Here is a 19,567-nt window from a genome sequence, read left to right on the forward strand (position 1 = left end):
TGCCCTTCCTGCTCAGGGAGAAAAGATCACCAGAAAACAGGCTGATATCCACCAGGAAAGTGTGCCCTTAAAAGGGAGCTCTCAGGGTGGGGCGGGGGCGGGGTGGAGATATAAGGGGAATAAATGGTAATGAAAAAATACAATAAAATAAGGAGGGCTTTGGGCTGTGCCTATAGGGACACCCAAAGCCCTCATATTTTCCCAGAGGCATGAACTCTTGAGCCAGAGGGATCTTAAAAGGTCCTATGACTTAATTTTTCAGACAAGAAAGTGAGGCCCAGAGAGGGAGGTATCTTATCCCACATCACACAGGAAGGGACATCGAGGCCTACGGGGTGTTGAGCCTATGCAATAACCACCAGGCTATACTGTCACAGGGTGTGGCTGTAGTAATAAGTAAATACCCTGGCCAAAGGGGTCCCTGCCTCAGTAAGGAGAGAATCCCTCTGATGTCAAAATGTTGGTAACAACTTTTACCAAGAGGGTCCCTTGGTGGAGAAACTCTTCAGTGGCCTCAAGCTCCCATGAGCTTGGTAGGAAAGGAAAGACCACACCATTAATCACAGGAGCACCTTGGACATGTTGCAGACAGACCTGGCAGTGTCCCCTCATCCTGCGGTACCCATCCGGGTCCCAGCCACCTCACAGGCCCTCCAAGAGCCTCCCCATGAGCCACTGCCCAGCTCTTCTCCTTCCTAAAGAGCTGCGTGCCCCTCAAAGTGCCCTTTGGAAAGATGGTTTTTGATCCAGGCCACTTGACCAGGCTGAAGATGGGCCTCTCTCTCTCTCAGGAGATGGCCCCTTGAGAATGACACGCCACCCAAGGGATTAAGTCACTGATCTACTTGTGTCAAAAACAAGGACTAACTAGAGAGGTGCAAAGCTGCATTTCTTGGGGGATCAGATAGGTGGCACATAGTAGGTAAGCCCAAACCACATGTGGAAGGAGGGGAGGGAGCGTCCCAAGGGGACAAAGTTGGCACCATGAGGATGTCATTGGAGCACGTGGGTTGCCCTTGGGGGGCCATGTGAAGCAGGGGAAAGTGGGTGTCAGGACATTGCCGTGCTCTCTCATTCCTGCCCACGCCCCATGAGGAATGTGCAATTTTCCTCCTTACAAAGAGAAGCTGAGGCTCAAAGCAGGGCAGGGCTGGCCAAGCTAACTCAGCAGAGGTGGCAGAGGCAGGGTTTGAACCCAGCCCGCATTACCCATCCGCCCCCTCGGGGGGCCGGGGGCCAGCCCCCTCAGAATCAGCACACCCGCCCCTGTCCTGACTCGGGCCGGGCCTGGTGCTGCCCGCCCTGGTGAGTCCGGGAGAGGCAGTCCTCAAAGTCAGAGGGAGCGGCGGGCAGGTGCTTCTCTCTGGCAAGTTTCTAGCAGAGCTCTCGGATCTGGACAAACACCGGAGGGGATTCTGAGGGGCAGGCCCCCACTGCACCACCACGCTGGACGGGGGCTCCCCAGCCCAGAGCCGCCTGCTGCACATCACTCAGGCAGAAGGGGGTTAGAGGCTATCCTGGAGTTTTGGAGGGTTCTGGGTCCCCTCTGATAACAACCGTGGTCCTTCCCCATACACACACACGCCCATCTTACTTGCACACACACATGCATCACAAACATGCATGTGCTTACACCTTGGTAGTGCCCGCAGCCCTCCCCCCAGAGGCTGGCCCATCCATGTGCCCCGGATGAAGAAACTCCTCTCTATGCTGTCTACACTCTTCCCTAATTGTACTTAAGAGCTGACCCGCTCTGAAGTCAGGAGGTTTCTGTTCAAAACCCAGCTCTTCCAGCCACTGGTGGAGGACTTTAGGCAAAGGAGGTCTCTCTGTGCCTCGGATTCTCCACCTGTAATATAGCGAGGAGTGGACGCTGGCCTTACGGGATTAGATCAGGACTTCTCCTCCCAGGGAGACCATGAGGGCCTGGCCTCAGTTTTCTTTCCTGTAAAATGGGGTTAATTGTGCCCATCTCTCCCAGAGTGGTGGAAAGGTTAAACTGAAACAGGGCATAAGGCGAAGGTGAGGTGTCCTGCACGCAGTGGCGCTCACTGCTCAGGAAGCCTTTGTTGCATGGACGGACCGATCCCACGTGCCTCCGGAACTAGATCCCTCAAAAAAAGGGGGATGGGGCTCCCCCATCATTAGCTCAGGTTTGGCAGCCTCGGGTCCTGGATGTGCCTGGGACGGCTCCGAGATCACGGCCCCGGGGCTCAGTTCCTCAGTCTGCAACACGTGGGAGGGCAACTCCGAACTGGCTCCCCGCACCCAAAGGACCACAAGGCGCAGAGCGCCAGGATCAGGTGGGCACCTGACGGGCCTCCTGGCGGGGACGCCCGGCCCCCCGGGGCTCCTTCCGGGTTGGCAGCGGCGGCGCAGGGGGCGGGGGGCCGCGCCGAGGGGCCGGGCGAGGCCGGGATGCGCGCCCCCGCCCCGCGCCCGCCTCCGTCCCTCCCGCCCTCCCGCCGCTGCGCTGGGAACCGGGATCCGCGCGTCCGGGGCGGCTGGCGGCGCGGGCGGGCGTGGACGGCAGGCTGGGGGCGGCGGCGGCGAGGGGCCGCGCGCAGAGGGCGCCGGGCGCAGCATGGGCGGCCCCCAGGCCTGGGCTCTGCTCTGCCTCGGGCTCCTGCTCCCGGGAGGCAGCGCTGCGTGGAGCGTCGGGGGAGCCCCGTTCTCGGGACGCAGGTAAGGGCTGGCCCCGCCGCCACTCACTTCTGCGCCCTGCGAGCCCGGGGATGGGGGCCGGGACTCCAGGCACTCCCTGCACCCGCTCTGCTCCCCGCAACCTTCATGCAAGCCCGGAATTGGGGAAGGAACCTTGTCCCCCACCGCAGTGCCAGCCCGGGTGGGGGCAGGGACCCTGGTTCGCCCCACTACCCGGCAGAGGCTCCCAGAAGTGCTGAGGTCCCCTACTCCATGGGTCTGGAGCCGGCAGCTCCCCGGTCCCCGGCAGCCTCCTCCATCCCCCCACCATTTCACCCCAGAGCCCTAGAGGAGGGGAAAGGCGAACAACGGGGAGAATCCCCAAGACTTCCGTCCCCCTAACCCAAGCCTCCACCCCGCCTCCAACCCCGGCCCTGCAGTTAGGGAAGCCCAGGACATCCCCTGGCTGACACTTCGAGGACCCTCCTCCCTTTTCCTTGCTCCTGGCTTTTTTTAGTGCCGGCTATTTATTTCACTGGGAGGAAAAAGCCGGGGGTGGAGTTTCGATGCCCTTGGGTTAGTGTCGGCCCCCAGGGACCTGGCATTTTTCGGACAGAGATAGGAGGGAGTACTTGGTCTTCCTGCCGCTCTGGCAGGAGCTGAGGACCTTGTCTCTGCTGGTGTTTGTGGAGCATCTTCCAGCAGCAGTGAGGGGCCCTTTATAGGTGGTGTCCTCATTAACCCTTCAAGGGCTGGAAGAGATTGGGGAACACTTGCTCCCACTTAGCAGATGAGCAAACTGAGGCCCCAGAAAATTAACCTAATCTTCTAGGCTCATGGATCGTTACTAGAAGAGCTGGGATTCAGATCTGTGTCTTTTTGGCCCCTGTCCTGGCTGCAGCCCTTACCTCTGCCCGAGTCCCCTCTTAAGGGCCAGCCAGGCAGGCAATAGAGAATAGTAACGAGGCCTCTAGGGGCCTTTTCATCCATTCAACAGAGTGCCCGGCCCCCACCGCCTGTGGCTTCACTTCTTTAATTCTCTTCAGAAATTCTCCTTGCTCAGTGGTCAGGGGTCAGCATGCCCCTGCTGGGCTGGCACAAGCAGGTGGCTCTGGCAGGGCTGGAGGGGAGAGGTGGCTGAGGCTCAGAGGCCAGAAGACCGGGTGTCTGAGACAGGGATGGAGAGGTGGCAGATGTCACAGTCACCACCTGCTGCATGCTGACCACCGCTGGCCTGGGCTGAGGGTTTCACCTGCGTCTGTCGCCTCCAGAATCTTCCCGTCTGCCTTAGGAGGCATGCACTTCTATGGTCCCTTTTTCATAGAGGAGGAAACTGAGGCTCAGAGAGGGGATATGACCTGCCCAGGACATCAGTGTGAACCCCCAGGATCCCAGATGCTAAGATGACCGAGGCGCTGAACTGGGAATTCTCGTTGTCAGGATCAGGGTGGTGGCTGAGAGGACTTAGGGTCCGGCCCGCCCTTTGGCCGCCCAGCTAGTCCAGGACAGGGCCTCCAGCCTGGGTTCCTCGCCCCACAGGGCGTCCTGGATGGGAGCAGGATGGTGGCTGTGGGGAGGTATCTGGTGGTTCCTGGGGACTGTCACCCTCGTGTTCACAGAAGGCTCACAGTGGCCTGAGCATCACAGAATCCCTAGATACAGCCTGAGGCCTAGAAAGGAGCAGGGGCTCCTGAGCCCAGGCCGGCCAGTGCCCAAATCCCAGCGTGATTGCCACCCAGCAGAGGCCGCCAGCTTGCAGGTTCAGTAAAGGTGTGCAGGTCCTGGGTAGGAGTTAGGGGTTCTGGCCTTGGCTCTCCCAGTGTGTGACGGTCAGACAGGTCACTTCACAGCCCTGGGTCTCACTTTCCTTCTCAGCTTCCTCATGGTTTCCCTCTTGCCTGCCCTTGTCCCCTGCTCACAGGCCTGATCTCGGATTGGACAGTCCCCCCTGGGAAGGACCAGCTCGGCCCGACATAGAGTAGAGGTTCCTGCTATCACTGACATTAGGTGGGGGAAGGGACTGGAGGAGTCTGTAGTCCTTGGCTGCCAGGACTTCCCCCTGTGGCCTCATCCCAGCATCGTTGGAGACAGCATGGGGATGTCTCGCCCCACCAGCCCTCCCTCCCCGCTAGCCCGGCGCCCCAGGCGCCCCTTGGCAGCCAAGGGACAAGAGGCAGAAAAGAGGCTTTGTGTCTGGGGAGGGGGAGGCCTGGGAAGGCATCCAAGGGGCCGCCCCCAGTCCCAGGAATGTGGTGAGACTTCGAGACCCCCGGAACCAGGGTGCCCCAGGGCCGTGCGGAGCTGCCTTGGCTCACCCCGACCCCTGTCCGTCCCCCTATCCTGCTGGGACTGCTTCCTGCCCCTCAGAGGTCCCTTCCAGCCTGAACCCTTGTCTAGAGTTAAAGCCATCGCCAGTGTCCTGGCCCAGGCCTCTTCCCCCTGCAGCACGGGCTTCCTGTGGGCCAGTCCTAGGATCAGGGGGAGTGGAGAATTCGCTTCCTAGCCCCCCCCCGCTCCCCCACCCCCCCGCAAGAGAGCTCAGATCCCAGCTCCACACCCACGTGGGGGACCTGGGTAGGTGACTTCTCCGGAGCTTCAGTTTCCCCCTCTGTAAAATGCGGAGCCTGACAGTCCCTATCCTGCAGCCACGGGGGGGACTTTGTGTGGAAGATACTGTGCTGGTACCCCTAGGCCCCAGGGAAGGCCGTGGACCCCAGCTGTGGGCTGTGGGGCCCGTGTCACAGTCCAGGAACAAGCATTACCAATAGGTGTTAGCACCATGCCAGGCACTTTGTGTGAAACCTGCCCTGCCAGAGGAGAGCCTGCTGTCCCCTTTTGCAGATGGACAAAGTGAGGCCCAGAGAGGGCCAGGGCCTGGTCCACAGTCACCGAGTTAAGAAGCAGCAGAGCGAGGCCTAGAACTTCGGTGCGGGGTTCTGGCCCTAGTCACCCCACCCCCACCCGGTACATCTCCTTTCTTTCCTCTCCTTTTCATAACGGCCCTTGGCCCCCAGCCCGCTTGGCTGCCTCCTGCAATTAGCCCCTATCGCTGTTCCGGATCGCAGCCCTGGGCCCCGCAGAGACAAAGTCCCCTGGGCCCCTCATGGCAGGAGGTGGAGGGCAAGTTGGGGGTGGGGGCAGGGGCGGGGGGGGGTCTAGTGGGGGCAGCGGGTGCCAGGCTGAGCTGGTCTGGCCTGTTTTCTTTCCCCCAGTGGCCTCTGGGGGCCCAGCAGGCGCTGAGTGGGCAGAAGTGGCAGTCCCAGGAGAGGAGGGCTCCCAGCCGTGCCCTTACCCCGTCCCACCGGAAGTGGCCCAACCTCACCAGGTTCTCGGCAGCTTATCACCTACCACATCCCAGCCAAGGAAGTCCCCAGGGGCAGCAGGATTGAGGCGGGGCTTCCAGGGACTGCAAAGGTCTCTGGGAACCTGGGTCCTGGCTCCTGTGCCCAGGGCCCCGGCCCTCAGCCATTCAGCAAACCTCTCCGCGCACCCTCAGGCTGAACCCCATGCTGGCTTGGTACACCGTCCTTCCCCCAGACGCCCAGGGCTGCTGCAGCCCCCGGAGACGCCCAGTTCTGCTGGGGTCCTCAGCCCTGAGACCCCAATGATGAATTGGAGTTTGCTGGAGCAGGGGGAGGGCTTTCCAGGCAGAGAGAACCTAGTATGCAAAGACCTGAGGAGTGGGAGAATGCAGCCCATGGGAGGGAGGGCAGGAAGGTCAGAGAGGGGCTCAGGAGGGTGCCGGAGTGGGGAGCAGCATGTGGACAGAGCAGTCAGGGGTCACAGGGTAAGGTGGAGCCATAGCCGCAGACTCCACGGCGGGCAGTGGCAGCGATAGGTCTGTGCTCTACAAGAGCTCCTGCTGCTTCCAGAAAGTGGACCCGGGCCACCGGGCGGCCACGGGCCCAGCTGAGACCCTGTGGGGGAGCTTGAGCTCATCATGAGGGCAGCAGCTTGGGGTCTTAAAGGCCAGGGCGGGGTGAGGCATGGTTATTGGTGAACCCCTCCAATAGGGGAAAGGAATGAAGGGCTACCCTTGAATCCCACCTGGCCCAAGTGGTCCCTCCTATCTGAAACGTCTAGTCAGCCCCTACCAGCTCCATGTCTCCTAGGCAGAGGATTCAAGCAAACTCCACCTCGTGGGAAATGAACCAAGGGGCCATGCAGTGACCCACAAGGGGGGGATTTTAATTAAGGAAGATGGAAAAAACTGTTTTCTCTAGCTCTCCAAACAGGGGCAGCTTGGGCAGTTGTGTGCAGTCGCAGGCCCGTGTCCCCCGGCACAGCCCAGGCGCCCTTGTGAGGGTGCACAGCCGTGCGTCTGCAGGCGCAGGCCCTAGTACAAAGAGGACAGTCATTTCTGTAGGGTTTGCTTTGGCCTGATTGTGTGCTCAAGCGTATGTGCGTCCTTCAATGTGTCTGTGTGTAGGCATGGGAGTTGCATGCCCATATGCACACGTGAGTCTGTGTGCATGAGTGTCTGTGTGCCTTGTGCCCGCTGTGTGCATATTGATGTGTGTGTACTATGTGCATGTGTCTGTCTGCTGGCATGTGGTCTTCATTCTGTGCCCAGGGCCCCCTCCTGTGTCGGGAGCTTCTGTTTCTGCCCAGGTTGCTCTCTCCCTCCCTCCTTCCTTCCCTTACAACGTCCCTGGGCCAGGCTGGGGGTCTTCACAGGCCGCAGGGAGCCCCTGAGTCCCCCTGAACTTATACTCCAAATTTGGTGCATTTTTCTGGGGAGGAGACACAATTCACATCACTTTCCCAAACAAAACCCCAACGGGTTTAAAACCACAGTTCCAGGGACCCAGAGGTTTCTTATTAAACTTATAAAAATCCCCACCTGCTCGTTAGGAAAAACATTTCCAGCATAAGGTTAAGAACACAAGCTCTGGGATCAGACAGACGAGACCTGAGCTCCAACCATGACCAGGTCACACGCCATGGGTGTGTAGGTACATTCCAGACCCCGGAGCCTCAGCCCTCCCATCTGTAAAGTGGCACTTGTAATCAGGCGTGTGGACGGTCCGGGCCCAGCTCTCGCCCGGCACGCATGGCTGGGGGCTGCCGTGAGCACAGGAGATGGGACCTGTGGAAAGCCCCTCCCTGCCCCCAGAGGTGGCAATTTGATGTGGGCGTGAGCTTTTTCCTAACTTTATGCACACACGGCTATGTATGTGCACATATGTATACATGGTCTTTTGGCTTTCTTTTTCTTTCTTAGTGTGATAGGAATGCAGTCTTTCTCTGTTGGTCTGCATGGGCTTTTTCCCCTTAACCAGGCACAGTGGTCGTCACATGGAGACCTTGGGCTCTTTCCCGGCATCCGTGTCTAGAGGCCCTGTTTAGGCTGTCCCCAGTTTTTCACCACTCCCAATGGCACTGCCCCAAGCGCCTGTCACCTCTTCCGTGGGGTGGCTGGCTCAGGGCTCTCTTGAGCTTCTGCCACCTCAGACATCCCTTCTCCCTGCCTTCCCACTTCCATGCCTTTGGCTGAGCTGATTCCTCCTCCTGGACTGACTCCAGCGTGACACAGAACAGCAAAGGGATTTCCCCAGGATTGCACATCAAGTTCGTAGACTGGTCCCAGCCGAGGACTTTCTCATTCAGGTGGGCCAGGGTAGGGGCGGGGCAGCCGACAGGGGGCTGGATTTCAGTGGTGGCAGGCAGCTCTGCGACGATGGGACATTCCAGGTGCTCAGTGGCCCTCAGCCCGGCAGGAGGTCAAGGGCCCCGCGTCTTTTGCCAGGGCTGGGAAAAGGGGCTGTCTCAGGTGACCCTTCTCAGCCTGAGCCCTTTGTGGCTTTCCTTTGTGGCCCGGAACCCGGGGTCAGCAAGTTCCCAGGCTGGGGCCTTCACAGAGCTACGGACCGGACCGCGGCTCAGGGCTGGAGAGGAGACAGGAGAGGAGGCCTCGGAGATGGAGTTAGGGGCCAGGCTGGGTCATCCGTATCCCTGGGTCGAAATCCGGATCCACCGCGCACCTGCTCTGCGACATGAGCGCTTCCCACTCCCCTGCCCCCCGAGCCTCTGTTTACCCCTCTGTAAAATGGAGTCACCCTCCTGGATCACTGTGGGAAGATGCTGTAAATGCCTTTAGCGTACAGTAGGCGCTCAATATATGCAGTGCACTATGATTAGTTAGCATTTGGAGAAGCCAGTCCTCCATGCTTGGGACACTACATCACAGCTGTCACACGGAGGGGACATGAGGATAAGCGAGACAGGGCCTTTCCTCTTGCATGCCTGGGCAGGGAGGGGGCAGATGTGAATCACCAGCTTAATTCAGCATGACAGGTATACCTGGTGCGGCAGGATCCAAGGCAGGGAACCATCAGCTCTGCTGAGACGGAGGTGGAGGTGGGAAAAGACAAGGGGAGAGGTGACAGCACAGCAGAGCTTTGAAGGGTGGAGAGGTGGGGGAAGGGCGCTCCAGGCAGGGGCCCAGACTGAGCAAAGGCCTGGCGGCCAGGGCTCTAAGGCAGACGGGGCCCAAGAGCTCTCAAGGGCTGAGGGTGGGGTAGACAAGGCCAGGTTTCCATTTATTATACCCCTTCTGGGGAGAGAGCGAAGGGCAAGATGGAGGGGCCACTGCTGGGTGGGAGGCAGGAGGCGATGGCGGTGGGGATGGGTCAGGGTTTGAGAGGAAAGAGTTGAGAAGGGAGATGCCCCTCAAAGATGCCCTGTTCCTGTCTTGACGCCCGAAGCTCGTTCACCATGACCTGCTGAGATTCCCCCAGCATGGCCACCCCCTCTAGGGCTGTGGAGTTCGCTCCTCATCCATAGCAACACAGACTCCCAACTGGGGCCCAAAGGACTCTGGGAGCTCAGGGGTCTCCCTGCCTGGAGACCCGGGGATCCTGTATCGAACCCCCGGGGTCCTGGGCAGGGGACTGTGTGTGGCACCCGAGCTTCCTCTCTGTGGGTCTGTTTCAGGAACTGGTGCTCGTACGTGGTGACCCGCACCATCTCATGCCATGTGCAAAATGGCACATACCTTCAGCGAGTGCTGCAGAATTGCCCCTGGCCTATGAGCTGCCCGGGGAACAGGTGAGTGAGCCCGTGGCAGAGAAGGAGCTGAGGGAGTTGCAGGTGGAGGCACAGCACGGGCCAAGGCCTGGTGGTGGGAGTGCAGTGGGTGTGTGGGGGGCGGGGGGGGGCTGGGACCCCGGGGTGGGGGGAGCAGAGGGACATTGGCCCTATGCCCATTCTCAGCACTTCCCCTTGTATGCTCGGGCGCCCCAGAGGGCTTCCTGGAAGAGGGGTTCCATCTCTCACCCACATGCCTTCACTCAGTGAGCATTCACTGTTAGGGACAGGCCAGCTCAGCCTGCAGGGGTTTCCTATCCAGTTGGTATCCGGATGTGCAAGGCTGGAAGGTCAGAAAGGAATAGAAGGGCTGAGTCCTCGAGTGCAGGAGGAGAGAGCCTCCAAAGAGGCCTGGAGGGGACAGGAGACCCTGAGGGCTCTGGGTTGTCCCCACGGAAGAGCAGGAGAAACAGCAGAGGACCCTGCCTGAGCTGGGCCACCTGGTCACTCTTTCAGCTACAGAACCGTGGTGAGACCCACATACAAGGTGATGTACAAGACAGTGACCGCTCGGGAGTGGAGGTGCTGCCCCGGGCACTCGGGCGCCAGCTGCGAGGAAGGTAGGACTGCCCCAGGTTTGGGTCACGTGCTTCCCCGAGGGTGTGTGGGAGGGAGCAGCACACCGTTGCTAAGTTGGTAGGCGCTGCTGCACGCAGTCCCGTCCACACCGCGGTCCCCTTCATAGAGCTGCCAGAGAGACATGGCTCAGACACAGTTGGCATCTGCTGCCCCACAGGGGTCGGCCTGCCTCGTGGGAGACTCTCAGAACCCCTGGGGAAATTTAATACATGCTACATAGCTCACGCCTTAAGCCATTCCATCCCAAGCCTTTCCTCCAAACATGGGGAAAACCCAGACACTTCCATGGGCTATGGGAACAGCTCATGGGAGCAAAGCACCACTTAGGCCAGGGGGTCAGCAAGGTCACCCTTCCTGCCGGGGAGGAAACTGCGGCTCAGGAAGGCAGTAGGCACACAGCTCCCAAGTGGCATCAGGACTGGAACCGTGGTCTGCCTGGCTCCCCAGGGGGCCTCAGGGATGGGAGGACTCCAATGGGCGCCGCACGGGGGGACGCGTATCCCAGGCAGAGGGACCCCGCTCAGCCCACACCACACTCTGTGCGCCGTCGGGGTGGCTCAGGGCTGCGCACCCACCAGGGTCCCAGAGGAGGCAGCCTGGGTTTCCCGGGAGCCTGGCCACACGGTCACCTGGTGAGGCCTCCCCTGCTAGGTGGTCCAGGCCACCCCCACCCTGCTGCCTGGCTGAACCCAGGGAGAGGAGGGTTTTGGGGCACCAAGGGTTGTGTTTCCAAGAACGGCTCTAAAGAGGATGGACTGGCCTAGAACCAGCCTGAGAACCAGGCTGGTAAGCACCTCGATAGAAAGACCATTCAGGACCCCAAAGCAGCATGTTCATGTGAACATCAGCTGCAAGATGTATTCTGATGCCAGAAACACGAACGTGTGTAAAGCAGACACCGGATCAAGGGAATGTGATGCTAACAGAAGTCACTGTTCATGGGCGCTTCTTGAAAGGTTCATGTGCTTCGCCTCCCTGGGACCCTACCACAGACCCGGTTCACAGAGTGGGCAACAGAGGCCCAAAGACCTGAGTGGATGGAACGCTCAGAGGCACGTGGGGTCGAAAGCAGAGTTTACCACAAAGTGGAGCCAGAGAGACCCTGATGGGTTTGATGGGGGTGGGGGAGTCCTCAATGGAACTGGGGAGGAGCCCAAAGCCCAGCAGGGGTCCTTACAGAGAGACAGCCACCTAGGCCAGTGGGGGAGGCTGAGAGGGGCAGGCGTAAGGGGAGCCAGGAACGGCACCCTCCCCTCCCTGGGGGGAGAAAGAGGGGAAAGCAGGACCCTGGGGTCCAGGAGGGGAGCCTGTCAGGAGGGGCTGCTGCCAAGGAGGCCACAGAAGGGCTAGTGGCGGGGAGGGAGCAAATCCCCAGGGGGCGGAGGCCATGTGGGCCTAAAGGCCCTGAGCCCAGGCAGGGCCCACCCAGGCGGAGACCGCTCTGTCCCTGGCTCCCCTCCCAGACCTTCCCGGGTGTGTGGTGCCATCATGGAGGGGGTGAGGACAGGGGACAGCCGGGGGCAGCACTCATGCCCTTGAGTCCGGCAGCAGGAGGCCTTGCATCCGAACACCGGGCTAAGGGTGGGAGCTCTCTCCAGTGGTGAGGCAGGAGAACAAGTCTGGCTGGGCCAGGCCAACCCCGCTGCCTGCCAGCTCCTTCTGTAGGGCCTTCAGGTCCCAGCCTGGGGACGGGGTTATCCCGGGCTTCATGGGCCAGGCCAGCTCTACCACACACCAGCTGCGTGGCCTTGGGCCGGGGACTCCCTGTGCACCGTGCATGTCCTCGTGCAAGGGCCGTCCAGGGGGCAGGGAGCCTGCGGTTCAAGCAGCACTGGGCTCGTGCCCCTGAGAGGGAGGGGCACCTTCACTAAAGGGCACCAAGCTGCTCTTGCAGCAGCGGGGCACCTGCACGGAGCCTCAGTGTCCTCACCTGGGGTACGGTCGGGGTGATCGTCTGCCTCCCAGGGATGAAGCAGTAAAGACCCTGCAGGTGGTGTGTGGGCCCACGGTGGGCACTAGGAAAAGCCAGATTGGACAAGAAGGGCCGGCTTCTCCCCACCCACGGGGCAGGGGCTGAGTAAACGGATGCCTGGGCCTGGACATTCTGGAAAACGGCTCCTCCGGGGCCCCGAGAATGGCAGTGAGGAGGCATGGGGACATTGCTAGCTCATCCCGGGCCCTGCCCTTCCTCTGACCACCAGGTTCAGGCCCGGCTCCCCCAGCTGTTTCCCCTGCTGGCAACTGCCGTTGTGGTCTGCGCAGTGCTGTGACGTGACCTTGGGGCCATGGAGCTGCGTCACCAGGGGTGACAGGGCTCAGAGCAGCCTGTGATGAGCTAAAGGAAAGGGACCACCCACCATTTCACTCAGTTGCACTCAGCTGTGTAACCCGGGACAAGTCACTTCACCTCTCTGAACTTCATCTCTATTGGGAAGTTACCTGAGGTTGGAAAGTACCCACTTCATGCCTTATTATGAGGACAGGAGACTCACTCATGCTTTGCCCATAGTCGATGCTCCATAAATGTCATCCTCTCTTTGGCCCCTGTGCTAGGGCTTCGCTGGTGGCTCTCAGGAACTGCCCTGTCTCCCATGTCTAAGACCCTACTTCTCAGTTGGCTGCTCAGCAAACAGGCCTCAAGTTTCCAGACGTGACCATGAGGCCGTGGACTCCATAGCTCTTAGCCTTGGTTTTGCCATCTGCATAATGGGAATGTTCCCGGTGATGCGGGAGGGTGGTCTCTTGCCCATGAGGGAGGGACTGGAGTGGACCTTTTACACGTGGGGGAACTGAGGCTCAGCGAGGTGAAGGGACTGGCCTGGGGCTACTCAGCCCATGAAAGTGGGCCTGGGACCTGCCTGACCAGGCAGCAGGCAGCGCCTCCAGGCCTTGGCGGCGGGGCTGGGTGGCTGCCGGGGAGCCTGGAGGTGAGGCTCCTCCGGAAGCAATGGGCACGGAAGTCCAAGGCCCAAATGTACTACTTGGGCTGGTCCTGACCTGCCCAGTGGCCTGGGCTGGCCGGCTCTGCTGTGGCTACCGTGTCACCGTGCAGACAGATGTCTTGCCCATCAGCCCCATTGCTCAGACAGTGAAAGTGGGGCTCAGAGAGGGTGTGGGTGTCACACAAAATCACACAGCAGGCAGGCGTCGTGGCCAGGATTGTCCCCAGGGCTCTGACCTGAGGTCTGCAGCGTCCCCTGCCTCAGACCCTCTCATAGGAGAAATGACGAGGGGAAAGAAAGTTGCCACCATCCTCCGTGCCAAGGAGTGTGGCATACTCACCTGCCTCATGCCATCATGTCACAGTGCAGAGGGCCCAGATGTGGCACCTGAGGCTGGGAGAGGGAGTGCCTTGCTCTGGGTCACAGTGGGACTCAGCGTCCATTGGTCTGACTCCGAGCCAAGATCCTCCTTCCACAGCAGTGGTGGCTGAGGACCTTCAGGAGGGGGAGTGTGCTCAGACGTTTGGGGCACCATGGGGCTTGCAGAAGCCAATCTCAGCCCTGGGCCCTGCCAGACAGACAGAGGAACTGGGGGCTCCCTTGCCCTCCTCTCCCATGGGCCTCCCCGGAGCCAGGCTGCCTCTGTTTCGCCCTCTGTCCCACTGTCCTCACCGCACATGTACCTTCCCTGTCTGCGGAGCCCCACAGCCCTTGTCTTCCATGATGGGGAACCAGAGGGGGAAGAAGTTTGCCCAAGGTCACACAGCAAAAGAGCAGCCTTGACTGGTGTGGCTCAGTTGGTTGGGTGTCACCCTGCAAGCGAAAGGTCGCAGGTTTGATTCCCGGTGAGGGCACATGCCTAGGTTGTGCGTTCAGACCTGGTTGGGGCGTATGTGAGAAGCAATCGATCGATGTTTCTTTCCCTCTCTTTCTCCCTTCTTCCCCCTCTCTCAAAAAAAAAATTTTTTTTTAATCTTAAGAGCAAATTGGAGTTTCCAGCCTGGGCCCTTCTTGAGCGCTCGGTCTCTTCCCATCTTTCACACACTGACCTAATGCCGCAGCTGTGCTTTACTCTGTGGATTCAGAGTCCTGGGTGAAACACTGTGCTTGCTGCCGTTCACGCCGCTGCTGTCTAGGAGGCCTGGCAGCCCCACTCCCAGCCCCTGGCCGGTGCACCCTCCACCCCCAGCCAGGCAGCTCCCCTCTCCGCCCTCCCAGCCACCCTGGCCTCGCCCTCTCTCCGTGTCACCCCCAGCCCACGCTGGCCTTTTCTCCCACTCCATGGTCGAGGCAGGGGCTGTCCCCTCCGCCTGTGAACCTGCAGGAGCTACTGCCTGGCTCTGGTGGCCCCCACCCTGCCATCACTACTCTGTGACTCCAGTGCCTGGCATGGGCCTGGCATAAAGTGGGTGCACAGGAAATGAGTGGGAACCTCATTTTACCCCAAAGAAGAGGCCAGGCTAGTCACAGACTGAAGCTTCTCAGAGGCCTGCAGGAGGTTCTTGGAGTTCCCGGCCCCAGCCCTGACCCCAGTCCCTGGCTCAAGCCAACAGCAGCAAATATTTACATTTGCAAAGTAAATTCCCTGGAGGAGACCTGGGCTGGGGCTGGGGAGGCTAGCTATCCCCTGTGGCCCGTGGTTACTGGACCCAGCTGCCCTGGGGGGTGGCTTGTGAACAAGGAAGCCCTTCTCCTGGCTCCCCTTCTGGGAGAGAAGTCAGGCAGAGCACACAGGGCACCCCCAACGGCTCCCCCGCCACCGCTGAACAGCCTAGAGCAGGGTTCAGTCCCAGCGCCCCGTCCTGCTGTGTGGACGGGCAGCCTCTCTGGGCCTCAGTGCTCTAGTGAGGGTCGCATGGGAAGGGGCGCAGAGGCTCAGCTCAGGCCCAGCAACCAGGCAGAGGGAAGGGCAGTGCTTTGCTTTTTTTTTTTTAATGGCTTCTTGTTTTTTTTTTTTTAAAAATGTTTTTAAAGATTTTATTTATTTATTTTTAGAGAGCAAGGAAGGGAGGGAGAAAGAAAGGGAGAGAAACATCAATATGTGGCTGCCTCTCACGCGCCCCCAACTGGGGACCTGGCCCGCAACCCAGGCATGTGCCCTGACCGGGAATCGAACCAACGACCCTTTCATTCACTGGCCGGCGCTCAATCCACTGAGCCACACCAGCCAGGGTTGTTTTTTTTTAAATGTCTATAGACTGATTTTAGCAAGAAGGAGGGCAAGGGAGAGAAACATTGATTCATCGTTCGACCTACCCATGCATTCATTGGTTGGCTCTTGTAGGTGCCCCGAACAGGGATCAACTCACAACCTTGGTGTACAGGGGTGATGTTCTAACCAACTGAGCTACCCAGCCAGGGCAGAAGAGCAGCTGTGTATGGGAGCACAGGGCTAGAAACTGCCGATGGCACTGGCCTTGTGGAGGTCAAGGCAGGGAGGGATGATAGCTTCAGTGGTGGGGGCGTGGTATTGGTGGATGCCTTGTTCTGTCCAGGAAGGCTTCCTGGAGGAGATGGTATGGGAGCAGCAGCTGTGGGGATGAAGGTGGGGAGGCTGTGTGTGTGTGTGTGTGTGTGTGTGTGTGTGTGTGAGAGAGAGAGAGAGAGAGAGAGAGAGTGGTGGGGACCTCCCAGGTGGTGGGAAATGGCCCGAAGTCAGGCTGCCAGAGTGGAGCTGGGGTTTGTGGTCCTGGGACCAGCTTGGAACTCCTGGGAGGGTGAGTGGGGCTGGGAAGAGGCTCCTCTTCAGGACGGACCACCAGGCTGGGGTGAGGGGACTGCTCCAGGTGCCCTTGCGTAACACCAGTGGGAGGATGTGACATTTTTGTCCTACAGGAGACCTCCCCTTCAACCTGTGGCTTTTCTCTGTTGGAAAACCGATGTGCTGCAGGACCATTGTACACCTGGTTTGCCCTGTAAAGTATTCCTGCCCCTTTGTCAGAATCTGGGAGAGTTGGAGGACAATGTTTTGTGAATCCTGAATCCAAAGCCGACATTTTCTAGGGTGGTTGTTTTTTTTTTGACAGTTTTGTTATTTCTTTTAATTTTCTTTTTTCTTTTTAATTTTAACTCACAGTTACTTCGAGCCAGTTATATGTGGTCAGGCCAGGTTTCCATTAGTTTTTCTAGTTCTCTCTGGCTCCTGGTGAAATGTCCGAAAGCAAATGGGTCAAAAAATAATTTTCAACCACAAGTTCAGGCATTTATGACTCAGGGACATCCTAGTGTGACGTGAGAACACTTATGCTCATTTTCAAGAAGATAATGTGTGCTATCTCTTTATGTTTCTTTTTATTTTGTTTGCACGCTTTAAATTCATTTTTAACCAGTGATTCATGCATTCGTCAACAAAAGATGTATTCAGGCTGCTGAGGCCCTACTGTGCGCCAGGCCCTTTTCCAGGCACAAGACAGGAGGTCCCTGCCCGGGTGGGCTGCAGGCTCCAGCCAGGCGGGCCGACGGTGGCAGGAGACTGGGGAGCTGGCGCAGCAAATGACATGTTAGAGAGTGGAAAGTGCCATAGAGAGAAAAGGAAAACCATAGCAGGGTAGCGCGGAGGGCAGGCCATGCCAAAGCCTCCTCCAGAGAAATCCAGGCTTCCACGGGCTTGGAGAGTGGACTGCTCTTTTCATCACCTTCCTGAAAAGGTTAAGAAGATGGCCTTTTACATCTTCACCTGGGAGCAAAGAGAATGAGGAGGACTTGGCAGGGCCTTTCTTCTCAGAAAGCGGCATTTCTGCTGGCACTGAGCCTCCCGCCTTCTGCCCAGTGGGACTTGGGGGCTGACTCAAGGCGCCAGGTGGCCCAGGAGAGAGAAGGCTGGGCCCTGGGGTCAGACCAGCTTGGGTTCGCAGCCGGGCTCCAGCCTTCAGGCGGACAACCCGGCGGTTGCTTCGCCGCTCTGCCTCATTTCCCCCCAGGGGGAAATGCTCATATTTACTCATGCATTTACCTGAGCATGGGGGACAGAGGAGTGGTGATCCGAGCCACGCTGTGCCTCAGTTTCCCCATCTGTAAAGTGGAGGTGCTACTAGCACCCACTCTCAGGGTTTCGAGGATGAGTTCAGACTGTGCGTATGAAGCGCTTAGCATGCGCCAGGCCCAGAGTGCGTGCTAAGCACGCATTAGCTGTTATTATTATTACTATCTTGCGGGATCGAGCTGGGCTGTGTAAAACACTTGGCTCCGCGCAGGACTCCCAGTGGCACACGCCTCTCTCACCCACCGAGCCCCTAGCCCCGGCCCCAGTCCTGGGCTGCCAACCCACCTTCCTCCATCCGGGACGAAATTTACCCCCCCGTGCCAGGCAAGTCACAGGTCCCCAGGAGGGATGCCGGAGATGCAGACCCGGCCTGAGCACAAGCCCCGTGGGGGGACCGAGAGCAGGCCTGGCAGCCTCCCTGCTGGGGGCTGGCCAGAGGGACCAGTCTGGTTTGAGCTCCTGGCGCCTCTCACCGCCTGCACCAGCCCGCAGCCTGGCTCCCAGCTGCCAGGCCTGCGCCTTATTTGGGTCTTGTCTCCCCCCAGACAACACTTCCTGGCCTTAAAAGGCAGGCCCGGGGGGCAGAGGAGAGCAGTGGCCCTGCTGGCTCCAAAGCCCCTCCAGCTGCACCCCTGCCCGTCCCTCCAGCTGTGGAGAAAACCCGGCCCCCAGACCAGCCCAGCCAGGCAGCCTGCCCCTTGTCGGGGTGGTGGCAGGGGTGGGCTCTTGGAACGGGCCCCTGGCCCTCCCAGGCAGCCAGCCTCCCTCTGGTTTTCATTTAAAACCAGGTCTGGATCCACTTCAGTGTCTTTTTACCAAGTGGGGCAGGGAGAGGGTGGGCAGCCGTGTCACAGCCGCCGCTTATTGAGTGCCTACTGTGTGCCAGGCCCCGCGTGTACACAGTGGGCCCTTTGCACATGTCGCCGTCCTCAGCCCTCACGCCAGCCTGGGAGATACCGTGGCCTTATGACCCCATTTTACAGATGGGAAAATAGGTCCAGAGAGGACAAGCCACACAGGTCAGCAAGTGGCAGGGCTGGGACCCAAACTTGCATCTGTTACCTCTGAGCTTTTAACACATGCAGCTTGCTGGGGTCCCTGGGGAAGCCCCCGGCCTCACCCATGGCCCCTTCCCATGGCCAGCCCCCTCTCCCCAGCTCCACCAGGCTGGCGGCCTTGTTCCAGCTCAACCCAGTTCATGCTGTGTGGCCCAGGTAAACTGCCCCACCTGTCTCCCTCTGCCCTGAGGGGAGCGCAGATGCCTGCTGGGGCTGAAGCGACAGGTGGGGCAAGGGAGTCTCATCGAACAAGGGCGGGGCACGCCAGTGATTCTCGTCCCCACTGTCCCCAGTTGCAGGCTCCTCTGGCTTCGTGGAGTCCGGGTGGTCAGCCAACACCATGCGGCGGATGACACTGCGGCCCACAGCCTTCTCAGGTGGGTCCTGGGGTGGCTGCTGGGCGAGGGGAGCCCTGGAGGGGGTACAGCCAATGCGGTGACTGCCCTAAAAGCCACCTGCGTCCGGCAGTGGAGGGTCAGGAAGGGCGCCCTGCCCTTGCTTGCCCCGGGCTGGAGAGAAAACTTTGAGGGGGAGAGGAAGAGCCCCCGAGGAGAGTTGGACCTGGACTCAGACTCCCCGAGACCCATGACCCCCAGACACGTACAGACACCGGGCCAGGTGCTTTCCATCGTCAGCGTGTTTAAACCTCACAGCTGTGTTCCTGTCCCCCAGGAAGGCATCATTATCCCCGTTTTAAAGAGGAGGAAGCTGAGGGCCAGAGACAGGACATGCCGTGCGTGAGGCCCCACAGCCAGGAAAGGGCAATGCGGGGACTCAGCCCCAGGCTGGTGCCTGGTATGCACTCACCCACCCTTCCTCTGAGTTCAGTATCCTCAGGTGTGAACGGGGGTGACCCTTGTCCTGAAATGCAGGATCATGGTGACAACTGGAGAGGCTTGTAAAGTGTTCCGTGACACCAGGCAGCCAGGAGACCCTGTAATGGGCCACGATCATTATGAACGGCTAAGGGGTGTCACTGGTGAGGCCGGAGGCACTGGACGAAGGTCCTGGAGGGAGGGCTGGGGTGTACCTCTGGGGCCAGCCCATTCCACACTGTAAAGTGTCAGTCCCCAAAGCCAGCAAGCCCAGCAAGCCCAGCAAGCCCCGCCCAGGTGGGAAGCCACAGGATTTCCTGCCCTGGCTTCCCGGAAAGGAGTCATTTTGGATGCCCAGGCGGCCGGAGTTGAGTAGGCGCCCTGGTCCTGCTCTGGGGGAATCCAGCAGGGCGCGGTCCACCCCAGATGGGCTGTTCTCTACAGCCCTGTCCCTGTGCT

The 19,567-nt window shown here is 59.7% G+C and overlaps 1 protein-coding gene across 3 annotated transcripts in view; it reads left to right on the top strand.

Annotated features, from left to right (window-relative positions):
• The first annotated feature begins 2,581 nt into the window (after nt 1-2,581).
• Nucleotides 2,582-19,567, top strand: part of EMID1 (EMI domain containing 1) — a 36,077-nt gene continuing 19,091 nt past the window's right edge. For 2 of the 3 annotated variants that reach the window (XM_054594133.1, XM_054594135.1), the window contains exons 1-4: nt 2,582-2,685; nt 9,580-9,693; nt 10,189-10,292; nt 18,587-18,670. In XM_054594133.1, the coding sequence (XP_054450108.1) occupies nt 2,585-2,685; nt 9,580-9,693; nt 10,189-10,292; nt 18,587-18,670 (403 nt within the window). In that variant the 5' untranslated portion in view covers nt 2,582-2,584. The remainder of the gene's footprint in view (nt 2,686-9,579; nt 9,694-10,188; nt 10,293-18,586; nt 18,671-19,567) is intronic. The other variant, XM_054594134.1, reaches the window with a different exon arrangement.

This window comes from Pteronotus mesoamericanus, unplaced genomic scaffold (genome assembly GCF_021234165.1).
Source record: "Pteronotus mesoamericanus isolate MK-2021 breed Mesoamerican mustached bat unplaced genomic scaffold, CSHL_Meso_final scaffold_507, whole genome shotgun sequence".
NCBI lineage: Eukaryota > Metazoa > Chordata > Mammalia > Chiroptera > Mormoopidae > Pteronotus > Pteronotus mesoamericanus.